General features: G+C 39.3%; 2 protein-coding genes across 2 annotated transcripts; one reads left to right on the top strand and one right to left on the bottom strand.

Moving 5' to 3' along the window:
• Positions 1–240: 240 nt before the first annotated feature.
• ehd1a (EH-domain containing 1a) lies at positions 241–18419 on the bottom strand. Its single transcript, XM_007550351.2, has 6 exons — positions 17595–18419; positions 11764–11861; positions 5010–5251; positions 4176–4346; positions 2182–2346; positions 241–1384 (listed from the first exon to the last, which is right to left on the bottom strand). The coding sequence occupies exons 1-6, from the start codon at positions 17981–17983 to the stop codon at positions 848–850; spliced, it is 1602 nt and encodes a 533-aa protein (XP_007550413.1). The 5' UTR covers positions 17984–18419; the 3' UTR covers positions 241–847.
• A 5095-nt stretch (positions 18420–23514) lies between these two features.
• ubxn1 (UBX domain protein 1) lies at positions 23515–26981 on the top strand. Its single transcript, XM_007550350.2, has 10 exons — positions 23515–23591; positions 23985–24049; positions 24139–24192; positions 24706–24815; positions 24954–25050; positions 25133–25324; positions 25607–25658; positions 25744–25866; positions 26084–26267; positions 26403–26981. The coding sequence occupies exons 2-10, from the start codon at positions 23991–23993 to the stop codon at positions 26441–26443; spliced, it is 912 nt and encodes a 303-aa protein (XP_007550412.1). The 5' UTR covers positions 23515–23591; positions 23985–23990; the 3' UTR covers positions 26444–26981.
• The last annotated feature ends 525 nt before the right edge of the window (positions 26982–27506 follow it).

The following is a 27506-nucleotide window of genomic DNA, read 5'->3' as shown; positions in this document are numbered from 1 at the left end:
TGTCTGCGATTGGACTGACATTTTCTAAATCATCTTCATGCGTCCTCAGACTCCGCTAGAGAATGTCAAGTGTCTGCCCGTTTCCACTGGTTCAGAAATATGCGGCCAGAAGTAACTTCATGGTTAGATGACCTTATACGTCCTCCTCTGGCCAGCTTTGGGCTTTCTGGCCTGCAGGGGGCAAACGAACACACAAAAACACCTCAGCAACAAATTAAAAGCACAAAGACCGTGACTCAGTTCAAGTTAATTCAGCAAATATTTATTTTTTTTAATATTTATTAGCTTTAAAGGCTTTGAATAAGGCTTTCTTTTAACACACCATAAATCAGTGCGTCTTCAGAAAGCACAAGTCTCACAGTACAGAACTCCTTTTCATTCATCTGGCAAAATAACAACAAGGGAAGCATTTGGAAAGAGCAAAAGTTTAACAGTCAGGAAATACAAAAATATAAAGTAATTCTAACAACTGTTTCAATTCATTTCCTCTTTCTCTCTCTCCAAATGGAAAAACAAAACTATATATCTTTGGATCAACTTATTATAATAGGACTGTATACTGACATGTTTACACAGGATTCATGAATCCACATTCAGGCCCTTCACTCCATAAACCTATTCTGTCCTTTCATCACCTCCCCACATACAAATATGAATAATCCCCTCCCTCCCCCCACAGAAACACTCCAGTCTCTCTCTGGTGAAGCACGTTGCAGCGCCGCCTCGTCCCAGTGTGTCAAGAAGCCTGGGGGACTCGCAGCATGATGGAGGACGAAGCTGTTCATGCTTGTGGTTGAACGTTTGGCACTGAGAGTCCTGAACATGAGTGTTGATGCGGCCGACCTCCTTAATCTTGCAGCGAATTCCCTGGGCGTTTGGACGGAGGCACGAGGTGATTGGGCAGCTCAGCTGGCAGCTCGTGACCTTCGAGCTTCACCTTGATCAAGTGATTGGCCAGGGCAAACTCCTCGTCGTCGAGGTAGCCATCTTTATCCACGTCGGCCAGCTTCCAGATCTTTCCCAGAACCGTGTTGGGCAGCTTGGACTTCAGCATCTCCTTCTTGGCAGCGGCACCGGACACTTTGCCGTTGATGGGAGAAAGGGTGTAGAAGATCTCGTCGTACGTAGGCTTGTCGCGCCCCACCACCCACTCCAGCTCGTCGATGCCTTCGCTGGCACCCTCACCGTAACCGTGGCCAAACGGACCGCTCATGGTTCCCTCAAACGCGCCACCCTTGACGGTCTGGCTCGGCATAGCAGACTCCTCCTGGCGCACCATCGCCATGAGGCGGGCGATGTCGTTGGCCAGCATGTCCTCCACGGCCTCAAGCAGTTTGGGCTTCAGCGACGCAAACTTGGTGAAGTCCTGGCCGTTCAGCAGCTCCTGAAAGGAAACAAAACAGGAATTGAAGATAGAAATAGATCAGTCTACAAGAGTGACCAATGGAAGCAGTGAACAAGAAGCAGGATTTCCTGAGAAACCAGGAAAAATAAATCCCATCCCCATCCTGGTCCTTCCTGGAGGGTAGTGGCAGGAAACCAGGGCAGAGATGTGAGGAGTAAAGGTTCGGAGGTCATTGTACTCTATAGGCTTTTTTCTACTCTGCATGCAGCACACAATTTAAATGAGTCTGTGACCAAGGGTGTTTTCACACCTGTTAGTCCAGTAGAGTTGGTTTGATTGGGGACCAAATTTGTAACTTTTGTTACATTTTCAGCTGGTGTGGTTTGCCTTCAGACTGCTCTGTACCAAATTAATCAACCAAGAACTACTCAAGAAATCATGAAAACTCATGAGCAACACTTCCTTCTTCGCTAAATGTAAACAAAAATGGAATGGTGTCAAATTTTAGCAGCGTTAGCATTTCTATTTTGACTATGTCAAAGGCCCCCAGGCCTTTTTTCCCACTAGTGCTAGACTCGCGTTTTAATTGTATTTACCCAGCATGCCCTGGGCTTTAATTAGCTTCTCCGATCCGCTTGCATTGGAACTGCACCAGAGTTCACTTCAAGTGAACTGAGAGAGATTTTTAGACAGACCAGAGTTTGATTACATATCCACACCTCCCAGATCTAACCAAACTTTCTAGGTAAATGAATTAGAGTTGGATTAATGTGAACTAAACAGGGTTGATGTGAACCAACCCTTAGCTTGCTCCCACATTTCTTTTTCTCTCTCACCTGCATCTTTGCAAGGTTGGGGAAGTCTCCAGGTGAGATCTGGTGCTCCTTCTCAATTTTCTGGTAGATCTCTCCCAGGTTGGCGATCAGCTCCTTCTTCTTGGAGTCTTTCCCGAACACGCTGGGCATCTCCTTTTTCAGGGAGCTGATGATGTAGGCCTGCACCTGGAAGGCAACAATGAAAAGAAAATGGTTTTAGCATACAATCTAAAAATGTTTATTTTGCATATTTAAAATTTCTTCCGGTTCCAATGTAATTAGAAATGAAAGTTTGATCTTACAGGGTATATTTACACTATTATGCCATTACCAAAATATTACTTAAATGCAACATAAAAAAAAACAGCATTATTATCATTCATTGCAATAACGTCTGGGACAATTTATTGTCCAGGAAAATATGTTATTGTGACATGCCTACGTTCAACCTTTATCTGTCACGAAGTTGCTGGATTTGAAAACACTGGTTTCCTTTTAGAAATCTCAGAATTACATGAAGATCTGGCCATTAATCCCAGCCGTGCTGATCATTAAATACAAGATAGACCATTTAAAATGTCAACTATTGTCACTATTTGAAAATAAAAGTAAACCTCAGTTTGAGCGTGATGGCTCCGCCTCATTAGCCAGACTTCACCACTGATCTTAATATAAATAACTAAGAAGGCAAAAAAAAAATCTTCTTGTTTTTACACTTTTAAATGAGAATCAGATCTGGCCCAAATAGGCAGGTCAAAAATGACACGTACACTTCAGCTTATTTTATTCTGGTTGACCAAAATCTGTGTTGATGTGTTTCATGTTGCTATTAATTTCTATGTAGAAAACACTTTGAGTTGGTTTTAACTGAAATGTGCTATTTAAATGAGGCTTCTTTGCCTGTTGTATTTCTTTTTATTTGTGGTTAATGACAAAAAACGTCCAAGTTGCACAACAGCAGAGACCACTTTCTGTGTAGCAACTTTGTCATGGGTGGAGAAAACATTTATATGGTGCAAGAGAATTAGAAAGACAATAAAATGAGCAATAAGGCTGGAGGAGAAGACACACCTTTCTGATAGCGGTCACCTTCCAACACTTTTATCAATCAGGTTAAGTCGACTTCAGGTAATTTTAGTGGATCTTGGTTCATGAATCCAGCCGAGTTTGATAATTACTGTGCCACACCGAGACGGACAATGTGGCATTGTGTTTTCTTGCAGCAGTGGTGATATTTCTTTTCAGCAATATGCTCACATCAACACCTCTTAAAAAACAACAATAAAGCTGCAAAACTGAACAGTTCTCACTTGCAGTCACATTTTTCCCTTAAACAAGACAATGCTATGTAAAAATGTTTTATTTCATTAAAAAAAGAGAGAGAAGAGAAATGTGTGTGACTATTTAATGTAGCTGCAAGCTAAGACCTAGAGATGATTAGTCTGACTAATTAATATTTTGCTGAAATTGTATTAGTAGGTGTTTTTGATATTTTTCTTAAACATCTGTATTAGAATAACATTTTTTAAAATTTTTACAATACTACAATGATTATTCAGTATTTTAATTTAGTATTAATTGAGTGTTTTCTGTGTCAATTACAATATATGTCACATTTTAATATATCTGTATAAATAAAATAAAAGTGTGGGACTAATTTCAGTCCAATTAAATTCCATCCCTCCTTGGTTGTTAAGGAAACGAAATAATCCTAAAAAACAGACATGATAAAAATCCTAATGGTTCAAAAATGCCTTATTTCCTTTTTGTTTGTAGTTTATGACCAAATCAGCCAAGGCGTGGCAACTGAAGGAGCGCCACCAATCACTCTTATTAATTTAACAATGTATTAAAAACCACAGTAAGCTAAGAGCTGGAATTGGAATTATGTTTAAAGAAAAGGAAACCAGATGATATTTTTGTTCAATATTTTGTGCTAATATAATGAGATTTTGACCCAACAGTAGATTGATTTGCTGGTGTGACTCAGTCCCTCTGATCTTGTTGATACCAACCTTAGCAAGGCGTGCCCTTTTGATCAGATCATTCAGTTTACGCAGAGCAGCGTTGCGTGGCAAAGACTGGATGTCCAAGAACAGGTCCTGCTCCTCAGCCTCAAACAGCTTCCTGTTATCAGGAACCAGCAGCGGCTGAGCCCAGAATGACCCGATGTACACACGGACCACCTGAAATAAAGTTCCCACAGGTTAGAAATCACCATTTCCCTCCAGTTACTCTTATCTGAGGACATTTGATCAGAGGTCACAAACGTGACAGCGGAACAGTTGTTGCACAAAAAGTGCCAAATAGGATGTGACACAATGTGGAGTCACAGTGAAGCAAAAATAAAATAATAGAATGGGCGTTTTGTGGTTCATTTCCTGCTTAAAACCTCCTCAACGCAACTTTGGGTGAAAGTCAATGAATAATGATCAGCAGGATCCAAAGGTTTCTCTGGGTGATGAATACGGCTCTGGATCAAACATTAACCCGACAGTCAGGAAGAATCACAAGACCGTGTCACATGATACGACATGGGATTTGAAAATGGTGGGATTAAAACCGTTTTTCGCTTTCATTACGGTCAGGGTGTGCACGTCACAAAAGGATAAATCAAAAATGTCAGAAAACACCAGTTTTCTCGTCTTCTTTACTGGAAAACGACGTCTGTCCAGACCTGCCGAAGGTGGTCAGAGATTTTCCACTGAAATATTAACTAAAGCTCAGAGTCTGTCAAACTGCTAATTAGTCATTTTGTAGTTTCAGTGCAAAGTAAGCTCACAATTTAACAATATCCCCACAAAATGACCAAGTTTAAGAATTTGATACAGGTAAAACAAAATCCTTACCTCAGGTGTGTTGATGATTTTTCCCAGTGACCACATCAGCGCTCCGTAGACCCTCATCAGCTGCTGGGTGCTGATCTGATCCGCCTTGTTCAGCACCACACGCATCTTGTCCTCGTGGTTCTTGAGGGCTCGGATCACCTCGGAGAACTCGTCAGAGATGTCCAGCTTGTGGGCGTCGAACAGCAGGATGATGCGGTCCACGCGCTCAGCGAACCACTCGAGCACCGCCGCAAAGTCGTAACCTGGAGAGAAGAGGAGCGGCGAGGGTGAGCCGTTTATTTTGCGCCGCAGACCCAACTTTCTCTGCATTTGAGGTATGCGTTTAACAGCTTTACACCTAGAGACTGAAATCTCAGCCCATTCTTCTTTGCCACATAGTTTAGGTTCAGCGAGGCCTCTCTAACACACGAATATGCTTTGATCGAGTCCACTCCATTGTTGCTTCAGCTGTATGTTCAGTCATTGTGCTGCTGGAAGGGGAACTACTGCCTCAGCCTCAACTCTGTCCTGCTCTGCCGTTTGGTCAGCTTCACTTACCTGGAAGAAAAGCATCAGCCCCCAGCATGATACTGCTACCACCATGTTTCAAAGAGGGAACAGCGTGTTCAGGATGATGTGCAGTGTTCATTTCACTCCACACAACTTTCTGGATCCAGCTCAAAAATAATAATTTTAGTCTCGTCTAATCACAGCATCTTCTTTCACCGACTGTTGTGTGCTGAATGAAAACAGGACTTCTTAATGTTTGCCTTTAACAAAAGCTTTTGTCTTGCTGTTTTCATATAAATGTATATTCTCCAATCTGAGCTGCTGACCAAAGTTATGACCCTCTTATCTGCTTTCTGTGGAAGGCTGCTTTAACATAAAATCGCCTTTATGGCACTTACTTTCCACATACCTGAAACTGGTGTATGACTTGACGCATTAGTAAATTAAGATATCTAATTACATTCTCACTGGTACAGATGATGTCAGATTTACCATCATTTTCTATGGAAACCTTAATTCAGGATGTCTGCAATTACTGACTAAAATATGTTTCAGACAACAGTGATGACTAGTCAAATTAAATGACTAGTTATTCTAATTAAAGGTATGATACAAAATATTAAGTCTATTTTTAGACAGGAGATCTAAAGATTTGACCAGTCCAAATTAAATTACTAATTTAGCGATATCTGGAATTATAATTTAGATTAGTCACAATTCCTGCTCATATATCTCAAAATGAGTCTTTATCTTTAATTAGCTTTTCTATTTCAGATATCTTGAATTAAAATTAAGGATAGTCCTAGTGTAGTTTTCTCTAGTAAAAATGTCGTTTTTAGATATCTAGAATGAAATTACTAATAGTCAGATGGAACTGATTTTATGTTAAAATGGCCTGCCATAGAGTGTCTGACTAATGCTCTCCATAATCTGTCAGTCTGTTAGCTGGATGACCTTGTGTTGGTATGGCTAGTTTTTAGCAAACTTTTAGATATAATTGAACATTTGTTCACAAGATGTTCAAAGTGTGCACTGGATGTCATTTGTCTGTCATATGTGATCTTGATCAAGTGAAATAGTTCAAATGTACACCAATTCAATGTCATGTTGCTCAAGCGATGTTTAGAAAAGACTTTCAAAAGGCGTCTTTTCTTACCTGGTTAACATTTAGCCAAGTGCTTTAAGTTAACAGAGCAGGTCTGTCAAGGTAAAGACTGTCAGGAGCCTTCAGGCAAATCTGACTTGTAAATGAACAGCACGTTCCGATACAGAACTCTCTAGTATGCCTAAAAAATGTTAGCAATAAAAAAAAATAAGCATGAGCTGCTGAGATCAAAATGCCACAGAGGGGATGAATGCAACTACAAAGTTAACATTCAAAGCAGAGCAAGAAGCAGCAGAGAGAAAGTCAGGCGTTGTGGTTCCGATTAGTGCCTGTGTATCATCTGATGGGAGAAGAATGCAGCTGGTGTGAGAACTCATCTCAGCTGCGGTTCAAAGGCCGCCAGATCTGCTGCATATACATTCCAACAAGGCTTCCTTTGTCCCCGTCTGAATATACCTCAGGAGAGACAGAGATAAAGACAGAGGAGAGGGGAGAGACTACAGAGGGCGAGATGGAGGCGAGTGAAAGTGAAAGTATGAGAGAAGTGTAAATAGAGGAGTGGAACGTAGGAGGCAGCTGCACTTTGAGCAGAAAAGAGTCTGAAGCTGTGTGTCCACTGAGGGAAATGAAAGGGAGTGTCTGAAATCCAAAAGCCCAGAAGGCAGCCAGTCCAATATTCATTCCCTCATGAGCTGGATTTGAAACCCACTTCAGGGAGACAGACACACAGACAGCTGCTGAGGCCCAGGCTGACTTGTAGCGCATAGCATCAACAGCTGAGAGGCCTCTGCCATCCTGCAGAGACGGGACGAGATAAAACCAGAAACTCATGACAAACATGAACAGAAATCCAAATAAAGATCAGTGAGCATCTACGTGAACGTTTAGACCAACTCCCTGTTTAAGACAGTAGTTCTCTAATTTACAACAAGTCCCCTCTCAGGAAAAACCAAGATGTCCAAGTAGCTCTTATTGTGACATATTCTAAAACCGCTAAGAGCTTAGACTTTTTCAGATTGTTGTGTAATTTTATGAGTGATGGTCATTTCTTAGCTTTCCAGTTTTGGTCGTTTTGCGCTCAGCTTTTTCCCCACGTACAAAATTGTGTCGCTTACCACAAGATGTTTCACTTTTACAACTGGTGACTTAAAGGGATTTTCCATATTTTAATCATAGTCTACAGTTAGACCGAATGACACAATTTAAATGTATGTTGTTTTCATTTTATTTCATAGAAACTAACAAATTTGTTGTTGGCAGAATTAACAGAAAATTCTCTCAGGCTGAATTAGAATGGGTGGTTTGGTCTGAGGTTTCCCACCAAAGTGGACGTCCAAATCCAATGTGGCCGCATCACATTGAAAAGTTCATTACAGTCAGATTAAAAAAATATTTATTTGCACTTTGATTTTATTGCATATTTTTACAGAGCTGCACAATATTTGAAAGACTATTGATCCTGATACTGACGTGTGCAATAGTGCAATCAAAGAATCACTGGGATGTGATATTTGCTCATCTCAAGTGCCATTTACTGCCAATATTGACTCCGTATTGTTGGACGCAGTTTCACGGCTCTTGATGTCCAAACTTCATGTATTTTTAGTGATGAAATGTGAACATTCACAAAGAGGTGGGGACATTTCATTCATAAAAAGAACACAATTATGGGATCATTATTCTTTAATTGTAGCTTGATGTAGATGCTAAAACTGTGCAGCCCTAAATCTTGTACAGGCAGTACTGTTTTTCAATCCATAACCAAATGCACATGTTACTGTTCTCTTCCTTATATGTACATCCTGCATTTTACTGAACTTTTATTGCATTGCTGGCTTAACATAACTTCCCTTACTTGTTTTCCTGTAGACTATAGAGCAGAAACGGAGTCTTACTACAGAGCCTCTTAAATGATGATGTGGCCACAGTGTTCAAAAGAACTGAGTGTAGAAAAATGCATCATCATTGCTGGCAGCAGTTACTTTGGTCGCTAACCACATCATTGAGCAAGAAACAACTGGCTGGACCTGGAAAACTGCTGAGTTGATTTCTGTTTGATATTGTTCTCAGATTCAAGTTTTGACTTTTAAAACAGCATAATTCTCCAAACTGTTCATATGTATTGCATTAAAACCACAGACTAAAAGGCAATTCAAGTACCATCAGGGGTTCCTGAGCTGCAGCTTGGGAACCTTTGGAGATGAAAGTTTGAAGAACATTTATCAGTTTTACTTTCAAATTGGTGTGTTAACTATAAAGAAAGAGTTTTGGTTGATTTGGGAAACAACTAGAAAGGCCAGTTTTATGCTGGTGCGAATACATTTGGGCATATTTGTACAGTAAACATTTGAGAGACCCATCAGGGTCGTCACTTAATTGGCACTTTTTCCTGAAAATCTTGATTTGATTTCTCAGAATATACAACTCTACCGTTTTCTCAGAAGGGATTTAAAGTGCTACTGGAAAATGACAGATCAGAGGTAACTATGGGAAAGTCGCCAGATAGTTCTGCAAAAATCACAGTTTCACTATAATTTTGGTAACTTCATAGCTTAGTCAGGAACAAGAACCGAGGCGTACATGCTGGCCTAATCAAAAAAAAGCACACAGAGTTTCTCAACAGGAGGGACGCATTCATGAGTTGGATTTTGCCTTTGGGAGTTTTACTGAAGCTTCTTCAGATGAGCAGGTTTGAATTAAGAATGAAGTACTGCTGAAACATATCAGACAAGAACCGATATAAAGTTTCCTGCAGAAAGGTCCAGACAAGCATGTGCCCGTCACAGATGAGCTGCACAGCCTAACCACGTCTGTTTTTATTCGACACAGACCGTACAGTATGTCTGGATTACCCTACTGTATCCATGTTTATACAGATACAGAGTCCGGGATGACACGCATTCAGAAAAGGTTGAGAGTAGGAATGTGTAAGTGTGTATGAACAGAAAAAAACGGAGGAAACCTTGGATTTACTCCACTCCACTGTCAGAGAAGGTCACCTCAACCTGAGCCGGCCTCTTCATTCATGCAAACACCTTCAACACGTTTGAACTACGGACACGCTTCTTCATAGCAACAAAAGCAAACACACTGCTCATAAAACTTTAGGGACATTCAGCTTTCGGGTGAAATGCACTGCAACTTTTAGAGGTGACCTTAATTTGACCTTCTCTGAACTACTGAATGAACACGTTCGGTGTTTCAGTTCTCTGACAAGGAGCTTAAAACTGCAAAACTCACAACAGGCGTTTGATCCACAAACCAACCGATAAACTTCTCGGTTCAATCAGCTGGTATCTAAACAGCCTTCCTCGTCATGTTCACATTTTGATATCAGGAGACGAAGACGACGCCCAACATCTGATCAGCAGCACCTTGGCACGGCGAGGCTTCAGACAGGAAGCCTTGCCTCCAAAAGCCAAATATCCCTAACTTTGAGAGTAGTGTGTGCAACATCATCACAACATTCATCTCCTTTAAGAACTTAAAACTAAATTTTAATTCAAAGCAACCTTTAAGTAGAAGTGTCTGAATACAGTGTGCTGCAAAAGTATTCACATCCTGTGAACTTTTCTACATTTTTGTCAAGTTACAATCACAAATATGAATGTATTTTACCATGATATATCAGCAGAACATATTTGTTCTTTTGTTCTACAAGATTTTATCATCTTCTTATCAAAATTCCTCAATTTCAGTCGGAAGAAGAAGAAAAAAAATAGCCAGAGCATCTTCCTCAACATGTTTACTGTGTGGTTGATGTAGTTTATGGCAAACTATAAACAGAACTTCTTATAACTTTCTTCTTGACATAAAGGCCAGATTTGTGGATTGCAAGCTGTCCTCTTGAATCTCTGCAACTCCTCCAGAGACACAATGGGCCACACAGCTGTGTCTCTTAAAACTTTTGTCTGGCCCATTTTTTTAGGTGATAGATTTAACAGTGTTCAAGTTTATAACCTAATTTGTACTTTGAACTGCAGCATCATTTTTTCCATGATGCTGCTGTTCCCTCACATTTTCCCTTACTAAAATGTGACTTCTGAAGTAAACTAGTAAAAGGTTAAATTTAAAACACACACAACACTTTACTTTTGTAATTCAAAAAAGTTGAAAGACTAAGTACATAATTCATGCCACTATCCATTAGACTGTATGTTGATCTAACATATAAAAGCCAAATAAAACAGATTAGAAGTTGCAAAAAGAAATGAAAAACTATAGATAGTATAACTAGTTTTACATTGAGTTTAGCTTAAAAAAATAAAATCCTAAACTTCTTGGTATTTTTTTATTTGTGTGTTGCTTCCTCCTCTGGGAAATCAGAGACAGTCATTTAGAGCAGACCGATGGACTTTGCCATTTCACTTCACTTCCTACAACCAAGGAACAAAAACAAAGCCTCACTGGCTTGTGCATTTCCTCATAAACCAACTATAAATCAGGTGCAAAAAGCAGAAGCTTTGATCAGCGGTATTCTTATCTTCTCTGCATGTTTTGTAAGCTCACTAAAAGCTTTTTTTAAAAAGCACATATGCAGCAATGACCTAATGACCTTAAAGGTCAGGCTGTTGTGGCAGCAAGTGGAAAAATATGCAATGTTTTAATCAAACAGTACACTGGGAAATAAAAATTACCGCACAGGGCTACTAGAGACAAAAATAACCAGAGGATCAAAATCTGAGGTTTTCCCTTGTGGGTTAAAGAAAGGGCAGCATTAATAATGGCACACAGATGATGCCGTAGAAACCTCCACACAGAAAGGCAGGAAATGAGCTTCAAAGTGTTGCACGGCCTCTCCTCGTTTCTGCCGAGCTGTGTGGTTCTCTGCCACACTGACAAGAACTGGTTATGCTTTGCCTTCTCGGTGTCAGAGGAGTTAAATACAGGTTTGACAGCACTCTGAGCAGACTGCTACAGCTTCAGTGCAGGCACACTCGGCGAGCAACAAAGCACATGAAAAAGAGGACAAATATAACGATGCTTTCTTTTTATATCTGAACTCATTACTTCCTCTTGGTTTATTTTGCATTTGTGCAAGGCTGTATATTTTCACCACTTAGGGGTTTTCAATCAAAGGGTGCGGCATGGTGCAACTAACACAAGTGAATATGTGTGTGTGTGTGTGTGTGTGTGTGTGTGTGTGTGTGTGAAGCAGACCTCTGCTTATCCTCTGTTTTTCTCCAGACAGGATTCCAGGAGTATCAATGATGCTGATGCTTTCCAGGACAGGATTGGGCATCTGGGCACACATAAATCTAGACGGCAGGGGAACAAAGAACGGAGAGAAGGAGAGTAAATTAGAGCGAGACAAAAACGAAAGCAGAGAGAGGGATAGGGGCGCTAAGAGAGGAGAAAACCAGTTGAGTGAGGTTGTTCTAACACAAACTTGGCTTTCATGAGTAAACTGAAGCTATTCACTTCTTTGTCTCTAAAAGGTCATTATTTAGGCCTTATTTAGCATTACAAAACAAAATTGTTCTCGTTTAATCTTTGGCAAAATGGTTTGTAAAAACATTTTTATTTCATCAACGTCATAAGTATTAAGTTATATTTTGCGATTTGTTATTTAGTGTTTAAAACTTAAAGTTCTTTTTGAAAGTAGGAGAAAGTTTCACTTTTCTAATCGCTGTTATCAAGCATGAAATTGCTGGACAAAATGAAGAAACCATCACACCCCAAAGCTGCAACCACAAAAATGTTACATTACTGATTATATTGCAATTTTTCAACATTCATCTAAGTTTGTATTACAGTTTTGGGTGAATTTAAAAACAATTCATCCAAATTGTCTGGAAACATCCATAATCATCCAACCTGAACAGACTTTTCCAGATTGTGTGGGAACACAAACACGTATTTAGAGGTATAAACGGTCGTAAAGATGCAGGTAATGTTTGTATACTCTACGGTGAAGACTCTGTGCAGATCTAATACACAAACATTAATCAAGCTTGACCGGTTAATTGAGCTCACGTTGAAACTTTAACTGTCGTTTGTGTATTTTTCCAACAACATGGCTACTGATTTTCCAACAGCACAAAGACGATGATGTAAGGAAGATGAATATGGAAATTATTGGAACAACAAACAATAAATCTTAAAATTGTAGGCCTGACTCCTTCCCAGATCAACATGATTTACAACAGCAGAGCGCCTGAGGATGTTCACAGGCCTTTAAACCTTAAAGGGGAGTCGCACACGCCAACAGAAATCTGAAAAGCAGATGCACACATGCCACAAAGCGTGGGAGAAGATGACTTGTTTAATACCAACACACAGACCCACTCAGGACAAAGAGTTAGACTGTTAGGACACCCCATAGCTGAGAGTATTGTGTCTCACTCTGCTGCCCATTCAGCCAAACAGAACCGATACTCACAGCATGAGCTCAGAGGCACCGGGTCACAAGACTGGGAAAACCATGCTTTCACATTCCTGCTCCAACCGCACAAACACTACTAACCCTAGCAGAGGTCCTGCACCACATTCAAGATGGATATGGAAAAATTGACCAAGATCCAGGCAAAAAAAAAAAAGAAGGTAGGAAAATGACTCCTTCCATTGAGAGCTGAAGAGTGGTGTCACCTTACAGTGACACTGCTAGGAAAAGATAGCAGCCGTTCTGGTTTTTCCTCTCCTTCTCCCTCAGATCTTTTATCAAATGTCATTCAGTTGGAAATTTTTTTAAGTTTTCCATTGAACGGTCTCTGCTGTGCGGGACAAAATGCTCGGATCAAGTTAAGCTGCAATTCCCAGACACACTAAAACAATGTGCAGATACAGAGACAACAACTCATCTGCTGTGTGATAATTTATCATAAAAGCTGGAGAACACTGTCACTGTTAGGACAGTTCAAGATGAGGACAAAGGAAAACATTTAACATCATATCTGGAATTTTCTCCGCCAGTCATGACACACACCTCCTGACCTTCAGCCTTCTTTCTCATCATAACCTCAGCTTCCCATATTGCAGAGGAAACGGGCCGGCTATTACTTGCACTGGAAACGTGACCAATCGCAATTTTCCACATTTGTTCCTTTAAAAAAAAAAAAAAATCATGATTTTTTTTTTTTGTTTCCAGTTGTCTATAAAAATATCCAGGTACCTTTGGTGTGTATTGAAGCACAGCGTGAGGCTTCGCAAGGCTCCGGCCCGGACTCAGTAAAGAGCAAAGTCAGCGCCCTGGAACAACAGGACGGGATGGAGCCGGACAGTGTGGGCCAGAGCGGAACCTAAGCTTTGCTGACTCCAGTTTTACTGACTAACGGCTTACAGAAAACACAGAAATACACTGGGGCCCACAGACTGCAGCAGCACAAAAAGTACATCAGAATCAAAAAGCATACGCCTTCTTGTCAGGAGTTTTATTAGTACTATTGAGTTAATTCTGAGGACACTTGGTTGAAAAAAAAAAAGCTAATCGGAAACAACGCAAGGTTTCCTCAAAAGCAGGCGCTGAAGGTGTGAGAACCTCATGACTGATTTCTGTTTATGCTCTTCATAAAGAACTGCTTACACTGAAGGTAGGACCCACCTGAGCCTGGTAGTTAAAGGCTAATCTGCAGACTGAATAACTATGGTTAAAAGCTGCACAGAAGGGCTGACATCATATTCTCATCAACTCAGCCAATTAAGAGTCTGATCCTTGATTTTCGATTGTCGCCTTTTAGAAAAGGCAGGACTACAGCAGCTGATGCAACATAATTAAGTGAAAATTTCAGGTGAAATGTGCTTCTACTACTTGTCCAGACCAGCTGAAACACTAAATGTAGATTACAGTTACTAATGTGTACAATATTAAACCCCATGGACCCAACAACACTACAAAAACCTAAAACCCTGAAACAAAATGAAGCCTCTAATCAGAAAGTATGTGTTTGTGTTTCAGAGTTTATGTTCTAGCTGCAATGTGCTTTTGATTAATCTTGATAAGATTGCTGTGGATGTAAAAATAGTCACCATATGGAAACTATGATGCATTCGGGACTTAAAACTAATATTTTCATGTTTTAGTGACAACAGAATCATTTCTAATCAAGGGGTATTGAAGAAAAAACTGTTTCCAATATTTAAATGGAACAAGTTTTGGGTGGTTCTAAGGGCACTGATTGGTCTCGAGGATCAAGAAAGTAACTTTTATAGAAATGCGTTTACATAAATGTTAAAACTGCCAATCTGTTTTGGCAGTTTTTTATGAGAAATAATCTGTGAATGAAAATAAGAAACAAATAACATTTTAATTAAATAGAGCTCCTCCACCTCCCTCCTGTGGAGTGAAATACATCACTCAGTAAGAAAACCAATCAGGACCAGGAGGAGGGTCTTGGTGCTGTCAATCACACTCATGTACACACTGCTCCAGATTGTCGGTCTGCTGCAGCTGTCCCAGGAATGATAACTAGTTTTAGCATTCATGGCAGGCTCCGTTGTGGGGGAGGAGCTGAAGCGTAGCAGAGTCTTAGGATGAGGGTGTGAGCAGCATAGGGTGATTGACAACACCCAGACCCTCCTCCAGTTGTTTCTAACCAAGCAGAGTATTTCTGAAAATGGCAGGGAGAAAATAACAGAGGAGCTCAAATTTCCTTCACAGCTCATCTGTTTCATATTATAGCTGGACAGGGACTGTTTTAACAAATATGCAATAAATATTTTTCATGAGTTACCTACTGCAGCTTTAAAACATAAACCAGCTTTATGATTTTGAAAAACATAAATAAATCACAAACTGGAGTTATCCTGCTTCATAGCTGAGGAGTCGGGTGAATTCCTGTGCTGAATCAGAAGTATCTGGTCCAATTTGTCAAAAATAGACCTACAACTCGATAATGAGAGTTTTTAATAAACATTTTATTTATCTTAAGCAGAGCTTCAAATATTCACCTATGAGCCTGAGACAAAGATGCAGGCTGAATTCAATAAAACTACATAATGTGAAAGCACTTGACCCAACAACTTGATAAATGATGCGACAAACAATAAGCCATTGCTTAAATTAAGTCTTATCTGCTTTCCTTTTTAGTCTTTAATGAAGTTTGAATGACAAATAATGTCTGACAAAAACCAACACTTCCTACTCTTTTAAAGCGATACGTGAATTACAATTATTACACTTTCCCCATTATGAATGATGGTTACTTGGCAGACATTAGCTCCCATTGAAGATAAGAACAACACTCCACATAATTCCAGGAAGGAATGTCAAAGGATATTGATAATAGGAAAGAGGCCCAACTGAGCAAGTCCCAACTTGAGTGTTTATCTTACTACAACTCATGGCAACATAACAAACAGTTTGATGTCGACAGCAAATTAAGATTACAATAACTAAACAAAACCAGACTGGAAAGTGTTCTGGCTATCTATTTAGCTGGATGTTTCTCTGTAGTTGACATTATCTGGACGATGGAATGGGAGATTCCCACATGCTGAACCAGGAAGTGATGTCATGATATAGGATGTCTGAGCTCATAAGACATTCAGACATTGTATAACAAGATCAGGTGTTTTGGCTTTAAGCAAGCAGTCATACCTTTGCTCTCCAAGCCCGACTGGGAGGAGCTCATTTGATACAGCTAGTGGAAAACTGGGGGAAGTTTCAAGTGTCCCTGGATTTCACTTTAACTTAAGTCATACCACTGTTTTTATTTAATGTAATATTAATTTGTGTCAGTATGTTCAAAAAGAAACCTGACCTGGGAAATACCTCTGACTCATCTGAGCTTTAGGAAAGACTTAAGTCATTCATAAGACCGGAAAATCCATTCCAACAATCCTATGGGAAGCGATTTGGAATGTCCCAAGCAATCTGGATAATCACTCTCACAGAACGACCTCTCATGAGCCAAATTAATTAACAAAAATGAAACATCTGTTAGCTGTACAGTCACACCACCGCACTGTAGATAGATAGTAAAACATTTAACCCTCTGTGACTTTATAGGACACAAACAGCAAGTTTATAAGAGGTTGGTTTCATCTCCTGTTTTACTTTGAAAAGCAAATGAACAGCAATTTCTAGGAAGCGTTTATTCAGACGTTTGTAAAACATGGGATACCTCACAAGGGTTTGAGAGAAAATTAAGAAGGCTTAGAAGTTTATAACACAGTGAAACTTTCTCAAAGTTTGGGATAAATTAGGTTCAGGAATCCCACTTCATTTTGAATAAATATTAAAACCAGGTATGATCTTTAAAGCGAGTTATCAGAGCAAATTAACTTTAAGAGGAAAACTGAGAGGCTATTCTTATAGAGCTTAGATATTTGGCCAAACAAATTACTTTCTTGGCAAACAACTGAATCAAAGACATCTACACAACCTGGCATTGAAACACAGCTGAGCCTAGTCGTAGGAGCTGGCTGGTGTTGTAATACTTATACAGCAGGAGGGACGTGAAACTTGTGGCCCTGGCTTATAAGGACGCAACAAGGTCAGCATGCTGCCAAGCCGCATAGCTCACATTCATCTAGGTTCCAGGGAACATGCTTTTTCTTCAGGATCTAATCTGTCCAGAAGAATTTTGAAAAGTACTTTTAAATACTTAAAAAAAAGTATACTGTGATGTGGATTTGTACCAAAGTGAAAGGAAGAGAGCTTCCTTTAATTTGATTAAACCATTGGAAAGCACCTTCTTTTCTCTTTGCTATAAGCACACACACAGGTGGCGCTTCCACCTGTCTACCAACACTAAACGTGCATTCCTTTAGGATGATGAAAGGGGGAAACCTCACTCAGGGCCATTCTGTGAAGATTGCTCAACAGCACAATGTGAATTTGCCCAAGAAAGAAAAAAAGGTGTGGTGCATGTTAGGACGTGTAGGAGGGGGGGGTTTAAATCACATATGATATCTTTATGAGACTTTTCCTCCCTACACTAATTAGTGAAAACAATCACCTTCGAAGAATAACCTAAAAACTCAGGTATTACCATTTAAACATCTAAGTTTGTTTCCTAGTGAGCACTTTAAAGTTCACGGGGGGTTAATACCTGTTGAGAAAGGCGTTTCCAAAAGCGTTGAGTTTGCGGAAGGGCTTCTTGGGGTCCACCACCAGGGCATTACCCGGGATCACCCCGTCCTGCTCGCCGTGCATCACCGCGATGAAAGAGTCCGTGGTGGGCTCGGGGCCAATGCGCATACCGGGGAAGTCCTGCTCCATGAGGTGCCGGATGAAGGTGGTCTTACCGGTGGAGTACTGCCCAACCAGGAGCACCATTGGCTTGTTGTCGAAGTCGGCATCTTCTAGCGCCGGGGAGTGGAAGTCGTGGAATCGATACGCGTCCTCCAGCGGGAACAGTTTGGTTCGGTAAAGCTTCCGCAGCCCCTCCGACACGTTCTGGAACAGCTCGGGGTCCTTCTTCAAGGTCTTCCTGAACATGGTTGCTGATTTTTACCCTTCAGTAGGCACAGCTGTGTCGGTCTCCCCTTGAATGGTTGTCTATTTAAGCTGTGAGAGGTCTCACACGCCGACAGGAGATTAGCTGTCTGTGAGCTAGAGAGTGAAACAACGACTGGGGCGAGGTCTTGCAAGTTTAGTCCCCACCCTCCTCTTCGTTAGCTTACCAGTGGCCACGCAAGAAGAGCCTTACTCATTAATGGGAGGGCTCCGTTCAGCTGACTTTAACTTAATTCAACACAGCCACCGGTGACCCACTTTGAATACCAGGCTCCCGGCAGACAGGTTCCGTCAAATGCACCGAGGCTGTGAATGGAAAAGCCGTTAAAAAACCTTTTGAAAGTAGCTTCTCTCTTAGCACCCGGCTGTCAGTTAAGAAACCACCATCACCGGAAGTGCTACTTCACAATAAAAGTCTCAACGAACGAAAGCAGTAAATCCCGTATACGTCATCGGAATATTTCGAATCAACAGGTGTATGGCAGGCTGAGGTAACATATAATTAAAACAACAGGCCATGTCCCTAATAACTTTATGACGAGCATTACATCATCAGATAAAAAACAAATACAGTGAATTGATATATAAATGAAATGATTGAGGAAGGAAAAATATACTGCTACCTGACGTAAGTTGTGCCAATTAAGGCCATAAAGTAAATTCGTCATTTAAATTCGTCATTAATGTTTTATGTCGTTAAAATATTGACTAGTTAAAGTGATGCCCATTTGTTAATTAAGTAGTGTCAGACATGCTTTAAATTGTCTTATTTTAGTAAGAAATAACATTATATGACGTATTATATGCTAAGACATTTGCCATATAACAATATTTTTTGTTTCAAGCACAAGCCAGCTGTTTCTGATTTAAAACCCGTTTTAAGTTCATATATCAAAATTGAATTTATATATTGATATCCACCTATTATTTATTTATCTATTTATATGACAAAGATTTTAGTGTGTATTTGTTTTGGGGGAGGAAAGGAGAAAGATGACAAGCATTTTGTAATTTTGAAATGTGACTGTTATGACTGATATTGTGTCTGCAATAAAAATATTTCTAACAAGTATTTATGCATGTTATTTTCTACAAACATATTCAATAATATGTTTCTCTAATAGTGAAGTATTTTTTCTCCTCAGATTAAAACAGGTTCTTCAACAAAAATAAAACGTGTGGATTCAGTTGTTACAGTGATGTGTTTCTCATTCATACATGTGTTTGTTACCTCATCGCATCAAATCATTTTGCACATTTGGGATTTGTTTACATATCCCAGATGGTTTTTGCTTTCCTCTGTCATCACTTTATTTCCCAGCAGGAAGCATTGTCTTGATTTGTGTCTGATCCTTAAGCATCTTTTCAGCATGTTGCAAATTGGTTCTGTTTGTCCCTTTCAGTGTCACAGTTAGGATGACTGTGTTGCCTTTCGTGTTACATGTTCTTACTTTATGATCATTTATGAGCTGTGAATCATGTTTTTAGAATCGGGATTAGGACATCTGTTCAGTAATATACACACTGGTCTCATTATACTTCACTTAGTCATGTGTCCTTTTGCTTTTACTTTCAAGAGGCTTCTTTGAATTACCCACTGGATCTATAAAGCCACAGTTCAATTTCACTTTTGGTTTTATTTTTATTTCTGCTGTAACTAAATCCTCTTGTCCACCTGCTACTGACAGTCTAACTTTGGGGATTTTGCACTTATGAAACACATTTAAACATTTATTCCAAGAAATTGCTTACTGTTTACAGGAATTGTGGAATTGTGCATGTATTCACACACAGCATCCAGCTGCATCCCATTAAGTCAGACCATTGAAAAGTTTATTTATTTCATTCTTTACCCTTTCAGTGGTTTTTTATGTCCTATTTTGTTATTTTTATCACTTAAATATTTCAGATCATCAAATGGGTAAATAGAAAAGATAGTTTCAAATGATGATGTAATTTTTGAACTTGGGTAAAATAAAAACCTATCCAAACAAATGTGACATTATATGTAAAGTTATCACCCCATAAATCTTACAACTGGTTGTGCCGCCTTTGGCAAGATGAACGACTATCTAACATTTGAGGTTGGACTTTGACTAGGTCACTCCATATGCTTAATTTTGTTTGCTGTGAGCCAATCAGTGTTGGACTTGATGATGTGCTTTGAATTATTATCCTGCTTTCTAGCCCAGCTGAACTCAAGCTCAATGTCAAAAACTGAAAGCTGAGTGTTTTTTGGTAGAGAGCAGAATTTATGATTTAATTAGTTAAGGCTAGTTATCCATGTCTTGATACAAGAAAGCACCTCAAACCAAACCCCAAACAGTCTTGGAGAACGTTAAGATGCTTTTCTGCAAATGTGAGACAGGCCTTTGTGTTCTTTCAGTCAGGAGTGGCTTCTCACATGGATGTCATTTTTGTTTTATCTCTCTCTTACTGCTGAATCAAAAGCACCAACTTTGGGAGAAGTCAATGACATCTGCAGTGTTTCAGTTCTTATATTTGGTTCTTTTGTGACATCCTGGATAAGTCTTTGATGTTATTGAAGTAATTCTGGCAGGTCTGACTTTACAGAGAAAGAACTACTGAGTTTGGGTCTCTGGAGTACTAAATCCTTAAAAAACTATTTGTCATTGTCATTCTTTCCAGACCAACAGATGTCAAAGATTTTGCTTCTTCTTATCCATTTTTGAGATCTTTTACCTTATTTCCTTTCAAACTGGCTCAGGCCTGGCTGTGATCAGGGCTGAAGGGCATGACCAATACAAATAGTTATTTTAAGTTAATTCATGATTTAACAAGATGGGGTGATTTTTTTTTTTATGACAGAGTACCAGGTTGCCTTGAACAGTGTGTTTTGTATTTTCTTGGGTTATGAAAATGAAAATGTATTTGATAATCTGAAAGATTTATGTGCAAAAAAGAAAAAACAGAAGAAACTTGTAACGGGGCAACTAGATTTTCACAACACTGCAGACTGCTAACTCACAGAGGGATTCATTTCTAAATGAAAAATTGAAATTAAGATTCTGAATTAATTATTTAATTACTGAATTATATAACAGATATTTCTCACCTTTTAAATTTAATTACTGAAATAAATGGGGTTTTTAAAATCATTTTTAAATGTAGTGACCTGTGAAAGTTGAGACGTATTATGTTAAATCATTGCATAGATATTTTTATGACAGCGATAAGCAGCATGACTGTTATCTCAGGCTGTGTGTTAGATCAGCTTAATCTGTATGATGAGAGAAAAAAAATCACATTGACACCTTAACTGGATTCACACAATAAATTTTATTCGACAGCAACCATCAACCTTTTAATGAAAACAAACTGTAGAAGGAGCTGTGTGGCGTTTCAATGAGGAGAGGTGTCCCTCCACAGATAACAGCAGCTCCACTGGATGCCACAGTTTTTCCAAATGGAGATGCTGTTACAGCTGGTGAGACCCGCAGAAACAACACAGCTGATGGACCCGAGCAAAAGGTTTCCCCCCAGATCCGGCTCCCCAGTCTTCAGCTGAGAACCGAGTCAAAGCAGGAGCCTCCGTTTTACCTCCACGAGGATTAGATGGCCTTTAAATATTAACCCAGATATAATCTCTGGCATTGTTATTGTCTCATGAAGTCTGCCTGGCAAAGTCTCTGTAAAGTTGTGTGATAAAATGCTGCCCTCTTTTGTTGAACTCAGTGATCACATGAAGTCACACCACTTTACTGCCCGTCCTAAAGTTGAGTCTCCGTGTGATAGCAGCCATATCTGATGAATTATCACTGAAATATCATAAAGCTAATCTTGGTTTTTATATCATCTGAGATTACGTTCCACCCTTTGACTCCAATAAAATTAGGGTCATTCACTCAATAAACATGAACATGGTGTTGAGAGCAAGATGATTTGTGCCAAAAAAAAAAAAAACTACTTGAATTTGAACTCAAAAAAAAAAAAAAAGTCTTATATTTCGGCATTAAAATAGATAGCTGACTGTTCCTTTTGGGGAGCTTCATCTTTTTTTTCTCTTTTTTTTTCGCAAAATCTGACTCATCTTATCTTTGGTGAACTTTGACCCGTAACCCGTCCTCTGTAAAAGAAATAAAAATAGAGCCATAAAGTAATTCAAAGATAGGCTAAAAAGACCTTCACCCCTATTATAGCCTTCAACTTTGACCATCTCTATTCAGAGGATCTTTCCAATAGGAAGACTTACAAGCACCGGTAAATTATTATGATCAAAAAGAAATAAACTGGCACATTTTCAGTAATAGTTGAACAAGAAACAACAGCAAAAATCTTTACATTATACTTTTACAGAATGTCATCTTGAAAAGAAATATGATGGTATCAGTCCATTAAGATCTGTGCAAACAGCCATGCATCAACTTGTTTCCAAAAGAAGCAAACACGGAAATGTTTGAACCTGATCAACTTTTATTCAATTTTAACATTTTGTTTTAAAAAAATCCTTTTTGCTACTTCCTGTGAAATTTAAGCTCTCCCTTTAAGATTACATATAGAATTTTTTTTTACTGCCAAAATAGCATAAATGTACCATAGCTAACCAAAACAACAACATTTTATTAAAAGAAAACCAAACTAGGTCATAGGTCAAAGGTTTTCTGAAAACTGGTTTAAAACCTGATTGACAAATAACTTTTTTTTTTCTTAATTGCACATCACTTTGATAAACAAATGCAAATGAAAAAAAGCTCATACTTACCAAATTAACCCTGCAAGTAAATACCAAAAGGAGGAAAAGAGACATAAACAATTACAATTAAAAGTGTGAAAGAAAATCAGTCAGTGACTGAGAGGAAAGTCTGTGTACTGGATGAACTCGTGACTGAGAGCTGCTTAAGACTGTGTGGGGTAGAGAAAAATTAATCATTACACTTACTGTAAATATGTAACAGACCCAACCTGCACATAATAGTCAGAAAATTATATAGCTTGAACACCGATGAACATACCTCCATGATAGGATCAAATCATTCAGGCCAACAGGAAGCTCATAGTTTAGAAACCAAAGTAACCAATAGAGGTGTGTTTTAAAACAAACATTTAATATGTTACAGGATCATAGATCAAATTTACTTCCTGTTCTGGTTTGATGGTTTTGAGTAACTTTTATCAGAGAGTATTATGCATGTTTGATGTTTCCCAGAAATATTTTTATTTTATAAAATCCAAAAAGTGAAGGATTTGTAAATATGAAGCATCTAAAAGTCATAATTTCGGCTCCAAATGCAGTGTTGCAGAGCTAATGCAATTAGAAATAACTTCATATTCAGTCAGGCATCTGTAGAAATAGCTGAATTTAAGATAAAACTTTTGATATGAATGATGTCAATGATTACATCAGTCATTGCATGATTATTTAATGATATAATGTCAAATTATTTTAAGAAATTAAAAAGACCAAAAGGCATTCAAATTCCTTGTTCTAACCATTTTTATGTCAGAATTTTGATATTAATCTAATAATTGTGAGCTTAATCTAAAAGAAATGTTCTTGAACTAATTTCGCGTGGTCCCTTTTGACCCACATGACTTTCCGTACTGATGAACTGTTGTAGCAGGCTGATGTGTGAGTAGCTAACAAACGCTCCTTCATCAATCTCTATTGTGCCTCTGATATTAACACACTTAAAACAACATAACCACTATGACTACCTTCATTAAAGATAACAAAGCGATTTTTAGCGAGAACGATTTACAGCAAGGTTATTTTAATCATTTCAGTCAGTAAAACTAGCCTCGTTAGCAACACTAATGTTAACGCTAGCTCTTAGCATTACTTCAGCTGTGACTGGAAATAACAAGCTGTTCAGGGAGAAACTAATTTGTGTTCTTCTCGTTTTTTATTCCGAAAGTATTGTGAATGTGCTTACTTTCAATGAGAAAATCTAAAGGGAGTTATTTGATGTCCCCTTTTCTTTCTGTCGATGATTCATGAAAGCTGGTAACTTGCTTGTTTCAGGTCAAAATGGCAGAGCTAACAACACTGGAGAGCCTTCTGGAGATGGGCTTTGGCAGAAACAGAGCGTGAGTTACGAGCTTCACACCAGATATGACTGATTTCAGTGAGCTGAAGGCTAATGCTGGGTAACCTGTCCTGTCTGTCGCTTCCTCAGGGAGAAAGCAGTGGCCAATACAGGAAACCAGGGGATAGAGCAAGCCATGGACTGGTGAGACAGTTACAGTATTGGTCAAAAGTTTCGGCTTCTCTATGTATTTCTCTTGTTTTTGCTATTTTCTCACACTTAAATTTTTCAAAATGTTCAAACCCATTTTATTATGAAACATTGATAACCTCATTAAGCATTTAAAAAGCGGTTTTTATTTAAATGTGTCCTTGATTAACTAAAAGTAGCTACTCAAGCCAACTCAGCCTTGGATATGTTGCTTAATAAATTAACTATGATTAAAGAGAAGAATGTTAAAAACTTTAAAAAAAAAACATTATTAAACAAATATAAATTACTTATGTATCTTTAACTGACCGAAAATATTTGTATGGAATATTTAAACATCTGGTTTCAACTGTATAGCAATTGATATTTTGGGTTGTCTATATGTAAACAGAAATTATAAAAATTTACAATGATGCCTGTATTGTTTTATCATTAGGTCAAGGTCAGGCAGCCATTCAGAGCACAGAATGGCTGCCTGACCTTTTGTTCTGGATGCGTCTCTTTCAGGTTAATGGAACATGAGAACGACCCGGACATCGATGAGCCGTACGTTCCTCCAGCGGGGAACGTTTTAGGAGGAGAGGCAGATGAGACGACAGCAGGGGACTCAGGTGAAGGTCGGTGCATGTTTTTGTTTTTCTGAGGAGAAAAACAATATTTAATACCATTTTAATTCATATAGTCTAAGGTAGATCTGTCTTTGTGAATAATTTCTTTAAAGATGTCTTATTAATCCCGCCGTGGTCGTGTTTCAGCGCCACTAATCGCAGAGGAAGATGAGCTATACAGCGACAACCCAGAGGCTTCGAAACAACCAATGACGGAGGAGGAGAAACGTGAACAGGTCAAAAGGTCAGAGCTGATGCTGAACAGTTGTAAGCAGCGTTAACGTCATGTGTTTTTATTTACCAGCTGGTTTGTCCCTGCCTTTCAGACTAGAGGAGCTGATGCGAGTGAAGCAAGCGGAGAGGAGGGAGCGCGAGCGAGCCGAGGAGGTGGAGCGGGAAAAGCAGCGGAGGAGGCAGGGCCAGGAGCTGCAGCAGATCCGGCAGAAGATTCAGGACGACGAGATGAAGAAACTCGCAGATCAGAGGAGGAGAGAGAAGATGGAGGACAAGTTGGCGAGGTTAGCTTCTCCAAGGATTCACAATGAATGTTTAAAGCCACAAAAGTAAAGATTTGATAACAATTTATGAAATCCTGAAGCAAAATGCTGCAGGTACTACAATTTATGTGCAAGATTTGACTGTAACTTTGCAGGATGTTTACACATAATGATGCAGTTATTATTTATGATGGTTTAGTTTGTGGAAATACTTTGTTGTGAGGACATTATAATTAAGATCACAATGGTTTTACTTCTTGTTACTGTTTCTAACTCTGGTGCCTTTTTTCTTGTCCTTGTCAGGCAACGGGTTAAAGATAAAATCGCACGAGACCGAGAGGAGCGAGCACAGAAAGTAATTGAGACACACTGACTTTATTTTTCATTTTTTACTCTGTAATTCTGACTGTTTTATCTTTTTTTTAACTCCTCTGGTTTAGTTTGGAGGTGGTGCACCTCCGAGCACGATGACATCCACCCAGCCCACCCCGCCCAGTCCGTCGTCACCCACCGGTCAGGGGCCCCCGCCCACGAAGAAGGAGTATGACGAGTCCAGGATACAGGTACATATTATATCACATATATTATTTAAGGCTTTTTGTACCTTTCTACCCTCCATCTTGTCATTTCTTCCTTGTGTTCTCCATTCTTTCTTTCCTTCTTTGCTGGAGCCCTGTAAATAAACTTTATTTACAGGAGCCCTGTAAATAAAGCTTCACTTTACTCTGTATTGCTGTTGTTACAGTTATTTTATGCTTCCTTTCACCGGATCCTTCGCAGGTTCGTCTTTTGGACGGCTCCACCATCAACACCGTGTTCAAGGCCCAGGAGCCGCTGGCGGCGGTGCGCGTCTACGTGCAGATGAACGGCAACACACCCGAGGGTCAGGACTTCACGCTGCTGTCGCCATACCCGCGCCACATTTACACTGAACTGGACATGGAGAAGCCTCTTAAAGAGCTGGGTGAGCCTTCAGGAAACGAGTTTTAAATGCTGTCAGATATCTAAAATGGCGTCACGTCCATGAGCTTTTTTTTGTTTTTTTAAAACATGTAGCTCGCGTTGGGCTGAAACCGGCTTTTCTTTGCGCTCTGCACAGGTTTGGTGCCTTCAGCTGTGCTGGTTGTTACCAAAAAGTGAGAAGGATCAGCTCTGTGAGCCTACCTCACCTCTACCACGACGTCAACACGAGAACCGAGCGACCCAGGAACCGAGCTGCCATCTGCTAGTATCACTCACTAAGCCAGCTAGCTGAACCGAAGCAGAGACGCAGTGAAGCTGCATTCAGACACGTTGGAGCTCCTCAGACTTTGATGTGAGTTTCTGTTTTTGAAGACTGACTGAATGCAGCTTCAGATCTGCTGCAGGCGTTGAACTGGACCTTTGACCTCAGCTGAGTCGAGCTGAAGATAGCTGGCTTCTGACTGATACTTCCCCAAGGATCTCTGCTGGTGGTTTCAACACATTTATTAAAAAAATGCACAGTACAAAGTTTTAACTCGACCCTTGTATTGCTAAAGAATACGTGCTAAAGTGGTTCTGAAAGGGCCTTAAGTTTATTTCCTGTGATCTTCCTGACTTTGTGACATTTTACTTTCATTTTTTTAACGAGTTCAGATTTGCTGACAGCTGTGTCCACCAGGAACCTGATTACAATAAAGCTGGCTGGGATAATTGAGTTGATGTTCTGAATTTTATATAAATTATCCTCTCACATTTTTGTAAAACCAATTCTCATGAAAGTAGAAAACCTGGAAATGATGCAGCTAAAAGGTTTGTCTTCCTGAAAATATTCTTTATATAACACATATAACAAAATATTTAAAAAAAATACTACTTTAACAAATATAAGCTTGAATTCTGTATATACCTATTAAAAAGCACCGGTAAAGATGATTACATTGCCAAAATAATACTACTGATTGACATCACTACTGTTTGCATTAGTGATGAGGTTCACAAAAACTAAATTGCTAAAAAAAACAAACTCAGAAATAAAACCTTCTAGATGATTAAATAACAGCTTCTTGTGTGCGTTTTACATGCACATAATGAGGAAAGCTTAACTTGTTTAAGACTGGAAATACTGGTTTCCTCGTCCATGACAGGAACTCATTGGTTTTAATTCGAACTTTTAGCAAAATACCTTTTTTAAAAATAAAACTTCATTCTTCTTTAAATTAATTTTTAAGCTTTTTGCGCA

This window comes from Poecilia formosa, unplaced genomic scaffold (assembly GCF_000485575.1).
Source record: "Poecilia formosa unplaced genomic scaffold, Poecilia_formosa-5.1.2 Scaffold35, whole genome shotgun sequence".
In the NCBI taxonomy this organism is placed as follows: domain Eukaryota; kingdom Metazoa; phylum Chordata; class Actinopteri; order Cyprinodontiformes; family Poeciliidae; genus Poecilia; species Poecilia formosa.
Note: the sequence above shows the minus strand (reverse complement) of the source record. Positions and strands in the feature narration are given on the sequence as shown.